This window comes from Triticum dicoccoides, chromosome 2B (genome assembly GCF_002162155.2).
Source record: "Triticum dicoccoides isolate Atlit2015 ecotype Zavitan chromosome 2B, WEW_v2.0, whole genome shotgun sequence".
NCBI lineage: Eukaryota > Viridiplantae > Streptophyta > Magnoliopsida > Poales > Poaceae > Triticum > Triticum dicoccoides.
In genome coordinates this window covers 339,696,719-339,719,950 of record NC_041383.1, presented here as the reverse complement: position 1 = coordinate 339,719,950, position 23,232 = coordinate 339,696,719, and the positions used below count along the sequence as shown (strand labels likewise).

The window sequence follows — 23,232 nt, the reverse complement described above, 5'->3', positions numbered from 1 at the left end:
AGTGCGAAGCCGCCGAACACGAAGGTCTGTCTGGGGAGGAAAGTCTCACCCTGGACAGCATCGTTGGTGACGATTGAAGGGGCCATCGAGCCTGATAGTGAAGACACAGAGGAACTCTCAATGAAAGCACCAATGTCGGTGTCAAAACCGGCGGATCTCGGGTAGGGGGTCCTGATCTGTGATTCAAGGCTGATGGTAACAGGAAGCAAGGGACATAGATGTTTACCCAGGTTTGGGCCCTCTCAATGGAGGTAAAACCCTACTTCCTGCTTGATTAATATTGATGATATGGGTAGTACAAGAGTAGATCTACCACGAGATCGTAGAGGCTAAACCCTAAGAGCTAGCCTATGATGGTATGATTGTAATTGTGATCGGCCTTCTAAGGACCAACCTCTCCGGTTTATATAGACACCAGAGAGGGCTAGGGTTTACATGGAGTCAGTTACAAGAAAGGAAACACAATATCTGGATCGCCAAGCTTGCCTTCCACGCCAAGGAGAGTCCCATCCGGACACGGGCCGAAGTCTTGAGTCTTGTATCTTCACGCTTCAATAGTCCGGACGTTGTACATAGTCCGGCTGTCCTGATACCCCCTAATCCAGGACTCCCTCAATGGGGTCTTGTTGATCGAGAGGGGTGTGGCGTATCGCAAAACAGAGGAAACGGACCTCCTACGGTCGAAACGGGGGTCCTGTTGATCGAGAGAGGTGTGGCTTACCGCAAAATGGATGAAACGGACCTCCTACGGTCAAAACGGGGGTCCTGTTGATCAGAAGGGGTGTGGCGTACCGCAAAATGGATGAAATGGACTTGTCTTGGAGCGCTACGGTCGAAACGGGGGTTCTGTTCATCGGGAGGGGTGTGGCGTACCGCAAAATGGGACTCCACGGGATATTGTTCATCTCCACCGTCGACCTCCTCCAGCCTCCACGGGCTACCGTCGACCTCCTCCAGCCTCCACGGGCTCCTGTTCATCCAGCCTCCACCGCGCGCTACTCCACCGGCTACTGTTCAACTACCCCTCCACGGGCACCCCTCCACCATCTACTGTTCATCCAGCCCTCCACACCACGGGGTCCTATTCATCCAGAGGCAACGCCACCGCTCACTGTTCATCCAACCCCCCCCCCTGCAACGCTCATTGTTCATCCCAGAGGCAGCATCGATTGGCTTCAGTTAGCAGCAGTAGTGAAGGAATCGCTCGATCGGGTTCAGTTAACAGCCATCGATCGATCGCTTGGGTTCAGTAACGCATAGCCTGCAGTGCAATCGCTCGGGTTCAGTTAGAACCCAACGCCTCGCTCGGGTTCAGTTAGAGCCAACGCCTGGCACACACGCGCGTACGTGTATGAGAGAAATGCACATCGCTCGGCCCCCGACCTCCCATCGTAACCGGGAACTCCCCGAAATTTTCCTCGCCTTTGCTTCTACCACGGTTTTTTCCGTCATGGATGGCCCAAAGAATGTCATGCAGCTGCGTCTCTAGCTCACCCAGGACGAAAATCCCATTTTCTGTCATGATTTTCTGTCATAGAAGTAGGAGCGCACCACATCTATGATGATACCGGGTTTTGTCACAATTATCGTCATAGAAGTGTCATATGTATGACAGAAAAAAAAAATTGTTCGGCCCAAAATGTCACGGATGTGTCTTCTTTTTGTAGTGCCATCACCGTCACCACGCCGTCGTGCTGACGGAACTCATATACTCCTTCGTACCTCTACTAGATCAAGAGTTTGAGGGACGTCATCAAGCTGAACGTGTGCAGAACTCGGAGGTGTCGTACGTTCGGTGCTTGATCGGTTGAATCGAGAAGACATTTTACTACATCAACCGCGTTAAGCTAACGCTTTCCCTTTCGGTCTACGAGGGTGCGTGGACACACTATCCCCCTCTTGTTGTTATGCATCTCCTAGATAGATCTTGCGTGAGCATAGGAAAGTTTTTGAAATTGCATGCTACGTTTCCCAACAGTGGTATCAGAGCTAGGTCTATGCATAGATGATATGCATGAGTAGAACACAAAGAGTTGTGGGCGGTGATCGTCATACTGCTTACCACCAACGTCTTATTTTGATTCGGCGGTATTGTTGGATGAAGCGGCCCGGAGCAACCTTACATGAACGCGTTCATGAGACTGGTTCCACCTACAGACATGCAACTAGTTTGGCATAAAGGTGGTTGGCGGGTGTCTGTTTCTCCAACTTTAGTTGAATCGAATTTGACTGCGGCCGGTGAGGGAGTCCTGGATTAAGGGGTCCTCGGATAGCTAGACTATATGAGTATGCCGGACTGTTGGACTATGAAGATGCAACATAGAAGACTTCATCCCGTGTCCGGATGGGACTCTCCTTTGCGTGGAAGGCAAGCTTGGCGATTCTGATATGAGGATTCCTTTCTCTGTAACCGACTCTGTGTAACCCTAGCCCCCTCCAGTGTCTATATAAACCGGAGGGTTTAGTCCGTAGGACAACAACAATCATAACCATAGGCTAGCTTCTAGGGTTTAGCCTCTACGATCTCGTGGTAGATCAAATCTTGTAATACTCATATCATCAAGATCAATCAAGCAGGAAGTAGGGTATTACCTCCATCGAGAGGGCCCGAACCTGGGTAAACATTGTGTCCCCCGCCTCCTGTTACCATTAGCCTTAGACGCACAGTTCGGGACCCCCTACCCGATATCCGCTGGTTTTTACACCAACATTGGTGCTTTCATTGAGAGTTCCACTGTGTCGTCATCATAAGGCTTGATGGCTCCTTCAATCATCCACAATAGTGCCGTCCAGGGTGAAGTTTTTCTCCCCGGACAGATCTTTGTATTCGGCAGCTTCGCACTGCGGGCAAACTCGCTTGGCCATCTAGAGTAGATCGATAGCTACGCCCCTGGCCATCAGGTCAGGTTTGGAAGCTTGAACTACACTGCCAACATCCGCGGAGACTTGATCTTCGACGGATTCAAGCCCATGACAGCCGCACCCTGCCGCCACGATGAACATGACCTAAATCTATCATCAGACTATGAGTAGGAGATTGCGCCTGCAATCGCACTGGCCCTAGATCCAGAGCAGAGCGCGCCATCCGAGGACAGGAGGCTCAACCTCACCACGGAAGCCACGGACTCAGCGGCGCTAGAGCCGAACACGGATCTAACCTCCAACGAGGCTTGTGTCATCGGAACCTCGGACTCGTCTCCGGCCATAGGCTCTGAACCGCGTGTATCCACACCCATCGAATCTGACCGGCCACCGATCTTAGAGTTCAGCTCCGCGGACATCTTCCAACACTCACCCTTAGGCGATGTGTTAAACTCATTAAAATCCCTCTCCTTGTCAGGAGATTCTTGGCCGAACTATGTACGGCTTGAATGGGAAGCGAACGACGAAGAACTTCTTTGCCCACCCACCACCCACTTGATAGCCACTGTCGATGATTTGACCGACATGCTTGATTTCAACTCCGAAGACATCATCGGTATGGACGACAATGCCGGAGAAGAACAGGAACCACCGCCCACAGGGCACTGGACAGCCACCTCCTCATATGATATATAAATGGTGGACACACTCAAGGAAGACAATGGCGATGAAACAAAAGATCCAGTTGAGGATAAACTTCTTGAGAAGCAGTCTAAGCGCCGACGACAGCGGCGCCGCTCTAAATCACGCCATGGTAAAAACAGCGATACCGGCACAAGAGAGAATAGCACTCCGGACGATGCCGAGGACAATGAAGACCCCGCCAAGCCAAGTTTTGAACAGGCTGAACGGGAAGACGGGCGAGCCAGCCCCGATGAACAGGCCGTGAACAACGACTCGGAGGATAGCAATTACATGCCTCTCTCCGAGGATGAGGCGAGCCCCGACGACGAAGAATTTATCGTGCCTGAGGATCCCATTGAACAGGAGCGTTTCAAGCGCCGCCTTATAGCCACGGCAAAGTGCCTGAAGAAGAAGAAGAAGCAGCTTCGAGCTGATCAAGATCTGCTCACAGATAGATGGACCGAGGTCCTCGCAGCCGAGGAATACGGACTCGAACGCCCAACCAAAAGTTACCCGAAGCGCAAATTGCTACCTCAACTCGATGAAGAGGCGCTGGAGCTAGTACTACCAGCGCTTAATGCGGCTGGCCGACCACCGTGTGGCCGAGACAAAAATGGCAATTCAGGCCGAACACCAGCCGGCACCGCGTCGACGAACAAATAGACACACAACAGCCCGGGGATACACACACGACCTACGGTACGACTTGGAGAACAGAGCAGGCCAGGCCAGATCAATCTATGGATCGCGGGGGCACACCCCAATGCACGACAGTGGCCACCATGCCGGATATAACAAATACACACCTGTCCGGGCCGAATACCGCAGACCGGCTCCATCCGAGATCCGTCGCGACGTAGCCAGACACAGAGGCACTGCACACCCCCTATGCTTCACTGATGAAGTAATGGAACATGAATTCCCGGAAGGGTTCAAACTTGTAAACATTGAATCATATGATGGAACAACAGATCCCGCAGTATGGATCAAGGACTTCCTTCTCCATATACATATGGCCCGCGGCGATGACCTCCATGCCATCAAGTATCTCCCGCTAAAACTCAAGGGACCAGCTAGGCACTGGTTGAACAGTCTGCCATAAAAATTCTATTGGCAGTTGGGAGAACCTGGAAGATGCATTCCTTGACAACTTCCAGGGCACTTATGTCCGACCTCCGGATGCCGATGACTTAAGTCATATAATCCAACAGCCCGAAGAGCCAGCCAGGAAATTCTGGACTCGATTCTTAACTAAAAAGAACCAAATCGTCGACTGTCCGGACGCCAAAGCCCTAGCGGCCTTTAAGCATAACATCCGCGACGAGTGGCTCGCCCGACACCTCGGCCAAGAGAAGGTGAAGTCCATGGCAGCCCTTACGACGCTCATGACTCGCTTTTGCGCGGGCGAGGATAGCTGGCTAGCTCGTAGCAACAGCACCTCCAGTAAACCTGGCACTTCTGAAGCCAGAGATAGCAACGGCAAGCCCCGACACAACAGACACAAGCGTCGAAATAATGGTGATAATGCCGGAGACACGGTCGTCAATGCCGGATTCAGTGGCCCCAAGTCCGGTCAGCGGAAAAAGCCATTTAATAGAAACAATCCAGGCCCGTCCACTCTGGACCGCATACTCGATCGTCCATGTCAAATCCACGGCACCTCCGATAAATCTGCCAATCATACCAACAGAGAATGTTGGGTATTCAAACAAGCCGACAAGTTAAATGCTGAAAACAAGGAAAAGGGATCGCAAAGTGACGACGACGACAAGGAACCCCGGCCACCGAACACAGGGGGGCAGAAGAAGTTTCATCCCCAAGTTAAAACAGTGAATATGATATACGCTACCCATATCCCCAAAACAGAACGGAAGCGCGCACTAAGGGACGTCTATGCGATGGAGCCAGTCGCCCCAAAATACAAGTCGTGGTCCTCTTGTTCGATCACTTTTGATCGAAGGGATCACCCGACTAGTATCCGTCATGGCGGTTCAGCCGCACTGGCGCTAGATCCTATAATTGATGGATTCCACCTCACACGCGTCCTCATGGATGGTGGTAGCAACATGAACCTGCTCTATCAGGATACAGTGCGCAAAATGGGTATTGATCACTCAAGGATCAAGCCCACAAAAACTACCTTTAAAGGTGTCATACCAGGTGTAGAGGCCTGTTGTACAGGCTCAATCACACTAGAAGTGGTCTTCGGATCCCTGGATAATTCTGAAGCAAAGAATTACTCTTTGATATCGTCCCCTTCTACAGTGGTTATCACGCACGGGTCGGACGAACCGCATTTGCTCATTTTAATGCGGTGCCGCACTATGCCTACCTTAAGCTCAAGATGCCCGGACCTCGCGGTATTATAACCGTCAACGGAAATATGGAGCGCTCCCTCCATACTGAGGAGCACATTGCGGCCCTTGCAGCAGAGGTTCAAAATAGCCTTTTTAGGCAAAACCTCAATTCGGCAATAAAGCCCCCGGACACCGTCAAGCCAGTCTGAGCTACTCTACAACAGAACCGTTCGGCTCATCCAGAGCTCGGCTAGCAATTCGGCCTTCGTCCCAGCCCCAATAAAGCGGTGAAATTCGTGCCGCGCGTACACAACTACGCACTCAAAATACCATGGGTGTGGACGGAGGCACAGCTAGACCTCGGTCCACAATGCGGCTCAACCCCTCCTGGATCCGTATACCTTCACCTTTTGTTTTTCTTTCAGGTTTCTTCACCTCTCGAGGCTTTTTCTGATAAACCTAATCACCGGAACCATCGTGGGACGAATACACCAAGAAAGCTAGGGGCTCGGACGTACAAGGGAATACCCAGGTGGTCTTTGCTAACGATCGTCATACCTACTTTAAATACCCGCACGCAGCTCACTCTTGGTCGTGGCATGTTAAATATCCTTATTTGCTTATCGCACTACTTTGTACAGATACGCCTTGACGTATCAATCAACTTACAATGAAAAATAATCTTCAGCGTCTGCTCATTACTTAAAAAATTTCCTTGTCTATTTATTTTCAATTGCACCCGTACATTCTGGTACGCCTTAATTCGTCAGGGGCTTCATTGTACCCCATAACACGACAAGAAAGTCCGAACGCTTTTACAGTACAGTTCGGCACCCCGAACTTATAGCAATATATGTATCGGCTCCGAATCATGTCTTTGGTCGATAGTTGGGTTGCCCGGCTCCTGTGCTTAATACCTTACGTTCCGCTATATCGGCTAGGGTAGTAAACGGAGAACTACTGCGATTGTGTCCCAGTTCTTCCGGACGAGCACCTCAGTAGAGAAAGCCGAAAACTGACTGTCATGATGCAGCGAGAGCTGGTCAGCTGTTCGAGAGGTCTTCAAATCGCTAGAGATTTTTTCCGCTTTATGCGAGGAATCAGTTTTTGTCCGATTAGGCGTGTATAGCGCCCCAACTTCGGCCTTCCGGATACCAGGGCTACGCCAAAATTTAAAATTATAGAACTCCTATGGCTAAGTGAGGGTGATAAAGCTGTATAGTCCGATTGCCTTGTTTGTTGCGCTAAACACCTCCTTAAAGGACCAAAAATTTGGATAAAGAGTGTTTACATCTATCCCAAACACCCCTGTACTAGCTACGTGGGGGCAGAAACCGACGACTGGCCAACTATCATATTTAATAAACAGCCGCACGGGAGGTAAAATTTTAAATAACAAGCATTACATTACATAAAGACCTCGTTCCATATTACAGGACAGGATAAAATAATGCTTTCATGGGAAAATTATATCCTTGGCACATTGCTCTGCCACAAGGCGGGATCCCTCCATGACACTATCATAGTACTTCTCGGGCTTGCGATGCTCCTTGCCCTTGGGCGGACCCTCGGTCATCAATTTTGTGGCATCCATCTTCGCCCAGTGCGTCTTGGCGCGGGCGAAAGCCATTCGTGCACCTTCAATGCAGACCGAACGCTTGACGACATCAAGCCGAGGGCAGGCATTGACCAGCTGCTTCACGAGTCCGAAGTAGCTACTGGGCATGGGCTCGGCAGGCCATAGCTGGACTATTAGGTCCTTTATGGCTAGTTCGGCCGCCTTGTGCATCTCGACCAACTACTTTAGCTGGTCGCTAAGGGGCGCCGGATGTTCTGATCCAAGGTATTGAGACCAGAATAGCTTCTCCGTAGAGCTCCCTTCTTCGGCTCGAAAGAACTCTGCAGCATCTGATATGCTGCACGGCAGATCCGCAAACGCTCCTGGAAAACTCCAAATTCGGGTAAGTAAAAGGAACGCTTCCTCCACACACTTGCTTTGCATAATAAAAGCCTTACCCGCCGCGATCTTATGGGCCGCCTGGATTTCCTGGAAGGTGCTCTGGGCTTCGTCTCGGGCATCTTGCGCGCTCTGGCATGCCTTGGCAAGTTCGGACTCTTGAATCTTTGAATTACGCTCCAAGGACTTGTACTTTTTGACGGCATCCTAGAGCTCCTGCTGGACCTCGCTGACCCGGGCCTCCTGCTTCTCGCGTGCGGCGCGTTCCTTAGCCGTTTTGTCCTCGGCCTCGGCCAACGCCTTCTTGAGGGCCGCTACTTTGGTTGTGGCCCCTAATAAAGTTCATGACACTTCAGTCAGTACGAACTTTTCATCCTTCCTAAATATAAAGCACTGGTTAGTGCATACCTTGGCTGTCCTCCAGTTGCTTCTTCACGAGGCTGAGTTCTTCCTCGACTCGCTCTAGATTCCGCGTTAAGCCGGAGACCTCCGCAGTATGAGCGGCAGCGGCTAGTAGCGACGCCTGCTTATTCACATAGACATGTTATGTTAGACTCCTGCGACTATTATTTTGATCCTTTGTTTGGTTTTTCTTTCCGAACACCGAACAGAGCATCAGGGGCTACTGTCTACAAGGTGATATTCTTTTACAACTATATTACTTACCTCAAAGCCTGTTAGAAGGTTAATGCAGGTTTTGGTCAGTCTGTTTTTGGTGGATTCGACTTTCTCGATCACCATACTCATAAGAGTACGGTGTTCTTCCATAATGGAAGCGCCTTGTAGCGCTTCCAGCAATCTATCTGGTGCCTCTGGATGGACAGAGGTCACAGGTGGAGGCGGCTTGCCCCCCTTGTTCGGGAGAGGCTGCCTGCCCGAATCCGGAGCCACTTGGGTCTCCGGAGCTGTATCCGGCTGAGGGCTGAACTGGACGCGGCCCCCGTCATCGAGGTCTGTATGGGTCTTTCCCCCCATGTGCTCGGCAGCCGGGCTTTTTTCCTCCGGCATCACCAGAACGGCCTCCCCTTGGCCTGGTATCCTTCAAGACAAAACCTCGGTGTTGTCTGCGGCCTTATGGGAGGTGGCCGTTGGAAGGGACCCGATGTTCATCGCCGACGGATCCAATGACCCCTTCAAAGAGGAGGATAGCTTGATGTTGGACTGGGCCGGACTGCAGATGCATGGTGTAACACATTAAAAACGATAAAGTGGAAAAAATGGAAATATTATCGTGTTAGGATGCTTACGATTCGGCCAGGGGCTTGACCCTGGGCCCCCACTCCTTGCTGCTGTTGGTGGCTGTGGCGGAGTAGTCCGGAAGGGAGATTTTTCCCTTCTTGGGCGCCTCGGCCTCCCCATGTGTGGAGGCCTTCCTCTTCTTTCCCTCCTTCCCAGTGGGGGGGACGGGTCTCCTCCTCCTCCCCGTCGTCTTCGACGGAGGAGTGCGTCTCGGCATCTTCAGACGTCACATCTGAAACACCCTTGCATCGGAGACCACCTCTGGTCCCCTTGGCCGCCTTCTTGGTTTTCTTCTTCGGCACCTCATAAGGCGCCGGAAACACCATCTTCGTCAGAAGAGGCGTTTCTGGATCTTCGGGCAGCAGAGCCGGACATTCGATCTGCTCCACTATCGTTACCCGGGCCTGAAAGATCAGCATGGAGGCTTAGGTTCCTCCCGTAGATATGCCGGCAAAAGATATACCTTGAAAACACAAAAGAACTTATCGGATTAGCCCAGCGTTTTGTGCTAAGCCCGCGATCTTCGGACGTGGGTGGTGGTACCTCGCCAGCCTTAAAAAGCACCTTCCAGATGTCTTCGTGTGTCGTATCGAAGAGCTCCAGCAGCGCCTGGTGCTTAGCCGGGTCGAACTCCCACAAATTATAAGTCCGGCTCTGGCACAGAACAATCCGGCGGAAGAGCATGACCTGGACCATGTTGACAAGCTTGATTTTCTTGTCAATCATGTTCTGGACACATGTCTGGAGCCCAGTCACTTCTTTCGCTGAGCCCCAGGCTAAACCCTTCTCTTGCCAGGAGGTGAGCCGCATGGGGACTCTGGATCGGAATTCGGGGGTCGCCGCCCAGGTGGTACCGCGCGGCTCGGTGATGTAGAACCACCCCGATTGCCACCCCTTTACAGTCTCCATAGAGGAGCCTTCGGGCCAGGTGACATTGGGCATTTTTTTAAACATGGCGCCTCCGCACTCCGCTTGTTGGCCGCTCACCACCTTTGGCTTCACATTGAAGGTCTTCAGCCATAGGCCGAAGTGAGGTGGGATGCGGAGGAAGGCCTCACACACGACAATGAATGCCGAGATGTTGAAGATGGAGTTGGGGGCCAAGTCGTGGAAGTCCAGCCCGTAGTAGAACATCAGTCCATGGATGAACGGGTGGAGGGGGAATCCCAGCCCGCGGATGAAGTGGGAAAGAAACACCACCTTTTCTTGGGGCTCGGGGGTGGGGATGATCTGCCCCTTGGCTGGAAGCCGATGAGCGATGTCTTTGGACAAGTATCCGGCCTCCCGGAGCTTCTTGATGTCCTCCTTCTTGACGGAGGAGGCCATCCACTTGCCTCCAGCTCCAGATCTGGACATGATTGGAGTGCTTTTTGGGCGGAAGAGATGGGTGCTTGGGCGCTGGAGTTCGAGAATGAATGAGCAGAGGAAGAAGAGGGTGTGGGTGAAAGAGGGGAATCCTTATCCCTTTATAAAGGCAGTAGAAATCATGCGCCTCCCCGCTCGTCCTAAAACTCGCTTATTTCCCAAGCGTCATGTTGATGGCATGGTTAGGTTACCCATGCCCGCATTGATGAGAATCCCATGATAAGGGGACACGATCTCTGCTTTGACAAGACGTGCCAATGAAACCGTGCCTCGAAATACGGAGGGGCAGGATAAAAACGGTTCGAATAAAGACCGGGCCGTGGCGTGATGTCACGCTATGAGTTGTCAGCAGATTGGACTCGTGGGATATTACACTCTCTACCATGATATGTGGAATTTGTTTTGCAGAGCCGGACACGATTCTTATGTTCAAGATCTACTTTGGAGTAATCGGAGAAGGAACCCGCCTTGCAATGCCGAAGACAATCTGCGTGCCGGACTCGTCGTCATTGAAGCCTGGTTCAGGGGCTACTGAGGGAGTCCTGGATTAAGGGGTCCTCGGATAGCCGGACTATATGTGCATGCCGGACTGTTGGACTATGAAGATGCAAGATAAAAGACTTCGTCCCGTGTCCGGATGGGACTCTCCTTTGCTTGGAAGGCAAGCTTGGCGATTCGGATATGAAGATTCCTCTTTTTGTAACCGAGTCTGTGTAACCCTAGCCCCCTCCGGTGTCTATATAAACCGGAGGGTTTAGTCTGTAGGACAACAACAATCATAACCATAGGCTAGCTTCTAGGGTTTAGCCTCTACGATCTCGTGGTAGATCAACTCTTGTAATACTCATATCATCAAGATCAATCAAGCAGGAAGTAGGGTATTACCTCCATCGAGAGTGCCCGAACTTGGGTAAACATTGTGTCCCCCGCCTCCTGTTACCATTAGCCTTAGACGCACAGTTCGGGACCCCCTACCCGAGATCCACCGGTTTTGACACCGACAGCCGGTCCTTGTGAAGGTTCAAACAGCAAACCTGATAAATCACCGTTGTGGTTTTTGTGCTGCAGGTAAGTACAGTTCATGCTAGAAGCCCGTAGCAGCCACGTAAAACTTGCAACAACAAAGTAGAGGACGTCTAACTTGTTTTTGCAAGGCATATTGTGATGTGATATGGTCAAGACATGACGAGATATAAGTTGTTGTATGAGATGATCATGTTTTGTAAAATTTATCGGCAACTGGCAGGAGCCATATGGTTGTCACTTTATTGTATGAAATACAAACGCCATGTAATTGCTTTACTTTATCACTAAGCGGTAACGATAGTCGTAGAAGCAATAGTTGGCGAGATGACAACGACTCTACGATGAAGATCAAGGTGTCAAGCCGGTGATGATGGAGATCACAACGTTGCTTTGGTGATGGAGATCAAAAGCACAAGATGATGATGGCCATATCATGTCACATATTTTGATTGCATGTGATGTTTATCTTTATGCATCTTATTTTGCTTAGTACGGTGGTAGCATTATAAGATGATCCCTTACTAAAATTTTGAGGTATAAGTGTTCTCCCTGAGTATGCACCATTGCGAAAGTTCTTCGTACTGAGACACCACGTGATGATCGGGTGTGATAAGCTCTACGTTCAAATACAACGGGTGCAAGCCAGTTCTCCACATGCGGAATACTCGGGTTAAACTTGACGAGCCTAGCATATACAGATATGGCCTCGGAACACTGGAGACCGAAAGGTCGAATGTGAATCATATAGTGGATACGATCAACATAGAGATGTTCACCATTGAAGACTACTCCATCTCACGTGATGATCGGACATGGTTTAGTTGATTTGGATCACGTATCATGTAGATGACTTGAGGGATGTCTATCTAAGTGGGAGTTCTTAAGTAATATGATTAATTTAACTTAATTTATCATGAACTTAGTCCTGATAGTTTTTTGCATATCTATGTGTAGATCAATGGCTCGTGCTACCGTTCCATTGAATTTTAATGCATTCCTAGAGAAAGCTAAGTTGAAAGATGATGGTAGCAACTACACGGATTGGGTCCGTAACTTGAGGATTATCCTCATTGCTGCACAGAAGAATTATGTCCTTCATGCACCGCTAGGTGTACCATCTGCCCCAGCAACTGCAGACATTGTGAATGCCTGGCAGTCGCGTGTTGATGGCTACTCGTTAGTTCAATGTGCCATGCTTTACGGCTTAGAATCGGGACTTCAAAGACGTTTTGAACGTCATGGACCATATGATATGTTCTAGGAGTTGAATTTAATATTTCAAGCAAATGCCCGAGTTGAGAGATATGAAGTCTCCAACAAGTTCTATAGCTGCAAGATGGAGGAGAACAGTTATGTTAGTGAGCACATACTTAGAATGTCTGGGTACCATAATCACTTGACTCAGCTGGGAGTTAATCTTCTAGATGATTGTGTCATTGACAGAGTTCTTCAATCACTGCCACCAAGCTACAAAGGCTTCGTGATGAACTACAATATGCAAGGATGGAAAAGACTATTCCCGAGCTCTTTGCTATGCTAAAGGCTGCGGAGGTAGAAATCAAGAAGGAGCATCAAGTGTTGATGGTTAACAAGACTACTAGTTTCAAGAAGAAGGGCAAGGGTAAGAAGGGGAACTTCAAAAAGAATGACAAGCAAGTTGTCACTCCCGGGAAGAAACCCAAAGCTGGACCCAAGCTTGAAACTGAGTGCTTCTACTGCAAAGGGACTGGTCACTGGAAGCAGGACTGCCCCAAGTATTTGGCGGATAAGAAGGATGGAAAAGGTGAACAATGGTATATTTGATATACATGTTATTGATGTGTACCTTACTAATTCTTGTAGTAGTGGCTGGGTATTTGATACCGGTTCGGTTGCTCATATTTGCAACTCGAAGCAGGGACTATGGATCAAACAAAGATTGGCTAAGGATGAGGTGACGATGCGCGTTGGGAATGGTTCCAAGGTCAATGTGATCGCCGTCTGCATGCTACCTTTACATCTACCTTCGGGATTAGTTTTAAACCTGAATAACTATTATTTGGTGCTAGCACTGAGCATGAACATTATATCTGGATCTTGTTTAGTGCGAGACGGTTATTTATTTAAATCTCAGAATAATGCTTGTTCTATTTATATGAGTAATATCTTCTATGGTCATGCACCCTTGAAGAGTGGTCTATTTCTGTTGAATCTTGATCGTGATGATACACATATTCATAATATTGATGCCAAAAGATGCAAAGTTGATAATGATAGTGCAACTTATTTGTGGCACTGTCGTTTGGGTCATATCGGTGTAAAGCGCATGAAGAAACTCCATAAAGATGGACTTTTGGAATCACTTGATTATGAATCATTTGATACTTGCGAACCGTGCCTTATGGGCAAGATGACTAAAACTCTGTTCTCCGAAACAATGGAACGAGCTAATGACTTACTGGAAATAATACATACTGATGTATGCGGTCCAATGAGTGTTGATGCTCGTGGCGAGTATCGTTATTTTCTGACCTTCGTAGATGATTTGAGCAGATATGGGTATATCTACTTAATGAAACACAAGTCTGAAACATTTGAAAAGTTCAAAGAATTTCAGAGTGAAGTGGAGAATCATCTAACAAGAAAATAAAGTTTATACGATCTGATCGTGGAGGAGAATATTTGATTTATGGGTTTGGCCTTCATTTAAAACAATGTGGAATAGTTTCACAGCTTACGCCACCTGGAACACCATAGCATAATGGTGTGTCTGAACGTCGTAACCGCACTTTATTGGATATGGTGCGATCTATGATGTCCCTTACCGATTTTCCACTATCGTTTTGGGGTTATGCATTAGATACAGCTGCATTCACATTAAACAGGGCACCGTCAAAGTCCGTTGAGACGACACCGTATGAACTGTGGTTTGGCAACAGACCTAAGCTGTCATTTCTTAAAGTTTGGGGATGCGATGCTTATGTCAAAAGGCTTCAGCCTGATAAGCTCGAACCCAAATCGGAGAAGTGCGTCTTCATAGGATATCCTAAGGAAACAATTGGGTACACCTTCTACCACAAGTCTAAAGGCAAAATCTTTGTTGCTAAGAATGGAACCTTTCTAGAGAAGGAGTTTCTCTCGAAAGAAGTGAGTGGGAGGAAAGTAGAACTTGATGAGCTAGTTGTACCTTCTCTCAATTTGGAAAGTAGCTCATCTGAGAAATCAGTTCACGTGATGCCTACACCAACTGGAGAGGAAGCAAATGATAAAGATCATGAAACTTTAGATCAAGTTGCTACAGAACTTCGTAGGTCAAACATAGCACTATTCGAACCAGAGTGGTACGGTAACCCTATTCTGGAGGTCATGTTACTTGACCATCACGAACATACGAACTATGAAGAAGCTATGATGAGCCCAGATTCCGATAAATGGCTTGAGGCCATGAAATCTGAGATAGGATCCATTTATGGGAACAAAGTGTGGACTTTGGTGGATCTGCCTGATGAACGGCGACCCGTAGAGAATAAATGGATCTTCAAGAAGAAAACTGACGCTGATGGTAATGTTATTGTCTATAAAGCTCGACTTGTTGCAAAAGGTTTTCGACAAGTTCAAGGAGTTGACTACGATGAGACTTTCTCACCCGTAACGAAGCTTAAGTCTGTCCGAACCATGTTAGCAATTGCCGCATTTTATGAAATTTGGCAAATGGATGTCAAAACTGCAATCCTTAATGGATTTCTTAAAGAAGAGTTGTATATGATGCAACCAGAAGGTTTTTTCAATCCTAAAGGTGCTAACAAAGTGTGCAAGCTCCAGCGATCCATTTATGGACTGGTGCAAGCATCTCGGAGTTGGAATATACGCTTTGATGAGGTGATCAAAGCATATGGTTTTATACCGACTTTTGGAGAAGCCTGTATTTACAAGAAAGTGAGTGGGAGCTCTATAACATTTCTAATATTATATGTGGATGACATATTGTTGATTCGAAATGGTGTAGAATTTCTGAATAGCATAAAAGGATACTTGAATAAGAGTTTTTCAATGAAAGACCTCGGTGAAGCTGCTTATATATTGGGCATCAAGATCTATAGAGATAGATCAAGACACTTGATAGGACTTTCACAAAGCACATACCTTGATAAAGTTTTGAAGAAGTTCAAAATGGATCAGTGAAAGAAAGGGTTCTTGCCTATATTACAAGGTGTGAAGTTGAGTCAGACTCGATGCCCGACCACTGCAAAAGATAGAGAGAAAATGAAAGTCATTCCCTATGCCTCAGCCATAGGTTCTATCATGTATGCTATGCTGTGTACCAGACCTGATGTGTGCCTTGCTATTAGTTTAGCAGGGAGGTACCAAAGTAATCCAGGAGTGGATCACTGGACATCGGTCAAGAACATCCTGAAGTACCTAAAAAAGACTAGGGATACGTTTCTCGTTTATGGAGGTGACAAAGAGCTTGTCATAAGTGGTTACGTTGATGCTAGCTTTGACACTGATCCGGATGACTCTAAGTCGCAAACCGGATACGTATTTTTATTGAATGGTGGAGCTGTCAGTTGGTGCAGTTCCAAGCAGAGCGTCGTGGCGAGATCTACGTGTGAAGCAGAGTACATAGTTGCTTCGGAAGCAGCAAATGAAGGACTATGGATGAAGGACTTCATATACGATCTGGTGTAATACCTAGTGCATCAGGTCCAATGAAATCTTTTGTGACAATACTGGAGCAATTGCCTTGGCGAAGGAATCCAGATTTCACAAAAAAAACACATCAAGAGACGCTTCAACTCCATCCGAGATTTGGTCAAGGAGGGAGACATAGAGATTTGCAAAATACATAGGGATCTGAATGTTGCAGACACGTTGACTAAGCCTCTTCCACAAGCAAAACATGATCAGCACCAAGACTCCATGGGTGTTAGATTCATTACTATGTAATCTAGATTATTGACTCTAGTGCAAGTGGGAGACTGAAGGAAATATGCCCTAGAGGCAATAATGAAGTTATTATTTTATATTCATGCTAGAATTTTATTAACCGGAAACTTGATACATGTGTGAATACATAGAAAAAACACCGTGTCCCTAGTATGCATGTGTGAATACATGGGTGTTGACTAGCTCGTTGATCAAAGATGGTTAAGTTTCCTAGCCATGGACATGAGTTGTCATTTGATAAACGGGATCACATCATTAGTGGAATGATGTGATGGACAAGACCCATCCGTTAGCTTAGCATAATGATCTTTCAGTTTTATTGCTACTGCTTTCTTCATGTCAAATATATATTCCTACGACTATGATATTATGCAACTCCTAGACACTGGAGGAATGCCTTGTGTGCTATCAAACGTCACAACGTAACTGGGTGATTATAAAGAAGCTCTACAAGTATCTCCGAAGGTGTTTGTTGGGTTGGCATAGATCGAGATTAGGATTTGTCACTCCGAGTATCGGAGAGGTATCTCTGGGACCTCTCGGTAATGCACATCATATGAAGCCTTGCAAGCAATGTGACTAATGAGTTACTTGCGGAATAATGCACTAAGGAACGACTAAAGAGGCTTGCCGGTAACGAGATTGAACTAGGTATGAAGATACTGACGATCGAATCTCGGGCAAGTAACATACCATGACAAAGGGAATAACATATGTTGACATTATGGTTCGACCGATAAAGATCTTTGTAGAATATGAGCATCTAGGTTCCGCTATTGGTTATTGACCGGAGAGGTGTCTCGGTCATGTCTACATAGTTCTCGAACCTGTAGGGTCCGCATGTTTAACGTTCGATGACGATATGTATTATGAGAGTTATGTGTTTTGGTGACCGAAGGTTGTTCGGAGTCCCAGATGAGATCACGGAAATGACGAGGAGTCTCGAAATGGTCGAGAGGTAAAGATTGATATATTGGAAGGTTATATTCGGACACCGGAATGGTTTCGGAGTGTTTCGGGTATTTTCGGAGTACCGAGGGGTTACCGGAACCCCCGGGGGGAAGTAATGGGCCTCATGGGCCATAGGGGAGAGGCAAGGCAGGCCACAAGGAGGTGCCCCCGCCCCATGGGGAGTCCGAATTGGACTAGGGGAGGGGGCGCGACCCCCCTTTCTTTCTCCCTCTCCCTCTCTTTCCCCCTCCGTTGGAAAGGAAGGGCGGGCGGCTAGAACTAGGAGTCCTAGTAGGACTCCCCCCACTTGGGCGCGCCCTAGGCCGGCCCTTCTCCCCTCTCCTCCTTTATATACGGGGCGGGGGGGCACCTCAAGGCACATCAATTGTCTTAGCCGTGTACGGCGCCCCTTTACTCCTCCGGTCATATTGTCGTAGTGCTTAGGCGAAGCCCTGCGCGGATCACATCACCATCACCGTCACCATGTCGTCGTGCTGATGGAACTCATCTACTCCTTCGTACCTCTATTGGATCAAGAGTTTGAGGGACGTCATCGAGCTGAACGTGTGCAGAACTCGGAGGTGTCGTACATTCGGTGCTTGATCGGTTGAATCGAGAAGACGTTCGACTACATCAACCGCGTTAAGCTAACGCTTCCGCTTTTGGTCTACGAGGGTACGTGGACACACTCTCCCCCTCTCGTTGCTATGCATCTCCTAGATAGATCTTGCGTGAGCGTAGGAAATTTTTTGAAATTGCATGTTACGTTTCCCAACAGTGTACAGAGCACATGTAAGCTACCAAGAGATTGTAATGTCCTGCCTACAAGCCAAGCCTCTCGGTTTATATACCAGGGAAGGGTCCTAGGGGCTAGGGTACAAGATCCTAGTCGTCTATGTATGGGGAGGCATAGTCCTCCACAAATCCAACGTCTTGGGAGTATACATCAAGTCTTCTATATCTTCCTTGTAATCGCCATGGCTGTCTGAATTGGCCTAGGATGTCTGACCCATTCGGTCGGAAGTCAACGTGGTGAGAGGCCCCTTAGCAATGACAGCGGAGCGGCGGTGGCTCATTCTGGTGACGGTAGTGGTTGTTCGGTGATCCAAGGACCTCGATGTAATTTCTATTATGTTGACAATGGGTCCATATTCTTTTTAAAAATAAAGGAACGGCGCAACCAAGATAGTTTAGTAGGGATGCAGGCGGTTGATGTCTGCATATGTCCGCGTGTGGATAATTACAACCGCAAAACTATTAAAGCAACATTGAATTAGTCTATGTCCTCCAATGCTCTATTGCAACTGTCACGACAAGAGGCCAGGTATCAAAGCACAACATAAATGGCTCAAGGTCGTGAATCAACCTTGTGGTTGAATGGTTAGGAGGATAGTGGTATCACCAGGACACTGGAATACGTCGCGAATCAACCTTGTGGTTGATGGTTAGGAGGATAGTGATATCCGCAGGCCACCAAAGTGGTTAGGAGAACAGTGGTATCACCAACCCACCAGAATAGTCGTGAATCAACCTTGTGGTTGAATGGTTAGGAGGATAGTGGTATCCCCAGGCCGCCAGAGTTTAAGCCCTGACTTGACATTGATGTTCGCATTATTTCTGAATTTATTTCAGCCTTCGAACAATGTTCATTCAATGAAAGTAGACACTCCGTGGGAGTAGAGTTCTCTGTGAGGTATAAATGCAGTTAATGGTTTAAGTATCATGCATTTTCTCCCCTCGTCAATTCGTCATTAAGGAAGAACACGACGCAAATTCCATCAAAATAGTAATACTACAAGAACTTTGACCGGGAAATGGAAGTCAGCTGCACAGATTTTGCCAAGCTAATCAGGTAGTCACATACAATATTATAAATACAAACCTACAGCTCATGCTTAGACTCGAGCCACATGCTACACGTGGAAAAGAGTAGCTCAGATGCCGACCAGCGGACAACTCACTTGTACAGTACAAGTTTTGCTCCCTGCGAAATACTGCTGTGATACCCCACACAGCAGCAGCATGCCCAAGGCTAGGCAATAAAATTTATATCCTACATTCTCGACCACAAGATAGAATCAATCGATCCAACCATAATACAGCAGCAATTGATCAACACGCGGCCATCATGTACTTTACACAAGCGGATGGTAAACTTTGTCAGCATGGCATCCCCTCCCAAGCGCTCAAATGATGTTTGAGGATGTGTGTCCCTGAAGCCCCCCTCCAGGTGGAGTCTCGACACCTTTTGTCACTGTAAATCATCATCAATGTACTAACAATCAAACTGAGCCATCCAAATATCACGACGTCTCATCAGAGGCCCATTGATTGTCATGGTCCATGACTTCACGCATTTACACCTTGCTCGAAACAGCAATCCCTAACACTCGAATCTATCACAACTCATTTCCTAACTGTTATCCATGTCCTCATCTTTCATTGCCAGGCTAGGGCCTTCGTCAAAGCCACCTCCAGGCGCAAGCTCGTTTAGATCTAGGAATGTTCGTCCAACACTTCCATTCTCCCTGCTGGGAGCATCCATCTTCTCTACAGACTCTGGCTGCAGTTGCAGCTGCTCCTCCTTTTGCTCTTTATTTGCTGCCACTGCATGGTCTTCAGCCATTTTATCGTTACCATTACTAACTTTTAGTTCCTCGGGGCCATCATCCTCTTCTTCCTGTTGCCCTTGACTTGATGTCGAGAGTTCCATACCATTTTCTGCATCAGAGTTGGCATCAGGGTCTGATGCATCTGATTTACCTGCCTTTCCCGCCTCTGCATCCGTATCTGAAAAATCATACTGCTGGTAGTTTATACGTGGACGAGAAGAACGCTTGCTGCGTCTGAGACCTGTTTGGATTTCATCAACAGATCTCAGCTTAGCACCTCGGACATTTTGACTTCGCAACTTTTTATGACGCTGGGGCTCCTCTATATCTTCGCTGGTGCCTGCAGAAAACTCCTCTTCCTCTTCTTCATCGTCATCTTCAACATCCTCTTCCAACCGGAACTCTTCATCCTCTTCAGAAGCACTTGATGTCTTCAGCAGTTTGCGAGTTCTCAAATATTCCTCATCATAAACCGCTTCTCCCATGATATCATCATCACTGTCAAAGTTCGGATCAATATCCGAGACAGCCTGAACAAAATCTTGTGTGTATCGCTGAGATCTTCTCCTGCGCCGGTTACTACAAATGAAAGCATTAACTATATTAGGCTCAAGTTTCATTGGGTTAACTGCTATATACCAAATGTTCAGTGAGACATGTACCTGCGATCAAGTGCTTCATTTTCTTGTTCCCCATCACTATCTTGGTAGTCATCCGACTTTGAAGAATTTCCATCATCTAATTCATTGGCTAGGGAGAGGCCATTTAACTTGCCGTTACTTGATGACTCTTGTCTCGGTATAAGCATCCTTCTATTGAGAGTAGTAACAAGCTCGGCAGAGTTTTCCCTTTTCCTGTCCAAGAATGTGTAGCATATAAGTATGCCAAAATATTCTTGTCTCTAAAACATGAATTCCCCTACCAAAGGAAATTTATGAAGCAATAAAGATGATCCACATACTTCGTTATTTTAATGGCTTCGTTTATTGAGCGGTCATAGTCATCTGCATCGTAAGAAAGGTCAAACCTTGTAATTAGAACAGATATTGAGTCGAGCAAACAAACGACAGCGGGGTAAAATGACAACAATATGACAGAACATATTTTAGGTGCCATAACGAACATGAGGAAACCAGTGCACAAGGGCATACAGGATCAATTTCCGCCACATGCTAGTTTCACTTTCCAACAAGTACCTACTACCTATTACTCTTGGAAAGCAATCAATTCTGATTCTTGAAGCTTACCAAATGAGGTTACTGACAACCCTCAGTAAAAATATAATCAGGTTAATCTGAGCCAGCCAACACAGATTCACTTTTAATTCTCATTCTCAGGAGCTGTCTCATTGTTATTACTTTGCTGCTGATAAGAAAACAAAGAGTCATACTAGGAGCATCTCCAACAGCAGCCCTAAAATAGGGCAGCTGCCCAAAAAACAGTTTTTAGGGCATTTTGACCCAAAAACGGTGCTCCAACAGCTGCCCTATATGTATCTTGTGCTGCAAAATTTTTTGGGCAGCCCAAAACTGCGACCACTTGTGCTGCAAATATAAAGGCGGCCTACCCGCTGCCGCAAAACAAATCCACCAACGCACGCACGTCAACTGCCAACCAGAAGTTTCATGTCGCCCTTCCGCCTCTCCTCCGCGACCACCACCGCCTCCTCTCCATCGATTTGGCCTTGAATCCGGCAGCTCCACAATGGATCCGGTCGGATTCGGCCTCAAGGGCTACCGCTGCTAGAGGGTGCCACCGAGGCTGTGCAAGAGAGAAAGAGAGGCCAGGCTTGATCCCGCGCCAGCCCTCGCGCCGGCGAGCGCCACAGCCCCGTCCTCCTTCGTCGCCGGCCCTCCTATCTGCCTCCGCTGCCATGCCTGAGCTCCGACCACGTCCTCCAGCACCGCCACAGCGGAAGCGCTCTACGCCCACTCCGAGCCACCGTGGCCGGGCATGCCCGGCTGGCTGTTAGGCGGCCGGGAAAAGAAGGTGAGCTGGCTGGCTGGATCCATGGACCCCCCCCCCCTCCCCAGGGGGGAATCCCATGGAGGCAGGCGGTGCCAGGCGACAGCTGAAGCGAGGCGGCCACATCCAGCGGGCCTTCCAATGGCAGTGCCCTTCACTGCCTCGGCCCTGCTGAAGACGGCGGAGCTAGGGCCCGAGGATTTGCTCGCCCGGCTGAGCGCTCCCGCCCGTACACATGTTCCTGAACGCGTTCATCCCACCGTCCTGCGACCTCGAATCCTCCCACGATAGGCTGCAGCGCCGGGCTCATCTCCATGGGTCCCGCCAGGAACCTGCTCGAAGTCACACCCACAGGCTCGTCCACATGGTGTCGATCGATCATCAAGTCTGCAATGTTTATGGCTGAACTGATGGTGTTCCTCAAGTACCTTCAATGTTATGCAGAGGTTCCAGTAGCAACTTCAACTCTGATATGCAGACCTTCCGGTTGTATACGCTTGTGGCTGTGTACGCTTGTTCCGCTTGAGGCTGTGTACGCTTCTAATTGTGTGCTTGTAGGTTTATTTTTGCTAATAGGAAACAGGTAGCACACAATCTGGTAAAAATTGTGGCTGTTCTTTGGACATGTATGAGGAATGCAGGCTGATCCGCCATTGTATTTGACATTGTGGTGAGCGATGCTGGCTCTGATTAATGCAGTTTATTTACATTTGCTGCAACTAGAGAATATGTTGTTTTCATATGCAGTTTTGTTACACATAATGTAGTCAAAAAGCTTTTATTTATCTGACATTATTTTGTGTCAATATGTATGTAATCGTGGAGAAGAAAAGCATAGTTGGTGCCCTATTTTACATCATCTGTTGGAGCAATGGTGCCCTATATTAGGGCAGCTGATGGAGAAGAACAATTTTTGGTGCCCTAAAATCACTTTTAGGTGTCCTAAAAATGTTTTTCAGTGCCCTATTTTAGGGCAGCTGTTGGAGATGCTCTAAATTTACTAAGAAATACCCACACCATACACCTAGGGGTTCCATAAAGGACATGGGATGTAAGTGACAGAACAGTCAGTCAGTGGTGCAGGTTAATCGGTCATCTAATGTGAAGGAAATACCCTAGTTTAATAACTGAGCACCTATTACGGGCCTGTTTAGTACTGCTCCACTCCCAAAAATTTAGCTCCACAATGTCCCACTCCACAAAAAAACTAGAAACTGGATCAACTCCCTGTTTTTCATAAAGCTTTTTAGGGAGTGCTCCAAAAAACTCTTATTTAGAAGTCCTCATGGAGTTGGAGGGAAATTACCCACCACTGTCACCAGTAAGTTTTTCCCATGTGACACCCCCC

The 23,232-nt window shown here is 47.9% G+C and overlaps 1 protein-coding gene across 1 annotated transcript in view; it reads right to left on the bottom strand.

The window, feature by feature from the left end:
• Positions 1-19,109: 19,109 nt before the first annotated feature.
• Positions 19,110-23,232, bottom strand: part of LOC119363652 (DDT domain-containing protein DDR4-like) — a 14,574-nt gene continuing 10,451 nt past the window's right edge. The window contains exons 10-12 of the mRNA XM_037629019.1: positions 20,881-20,923; positions 20,582-20,773; positions 19,110-20,498 (exon numbers count right to left, since the gene is read on the bottom strand). Of these exons, the coding sequence (XP_037484916.1) occupies positions 19,721-20,498; positions 20,582-20,773; positions 20,881-20,923 (1,013 nt within the window). The 3' untranslated portion in view covers positions 19,110-19,720. The remainder of the gene's footprint in view (positions 20,499-20,581; positions 20,774-20,880; positions 20,924-23,232) is intronic.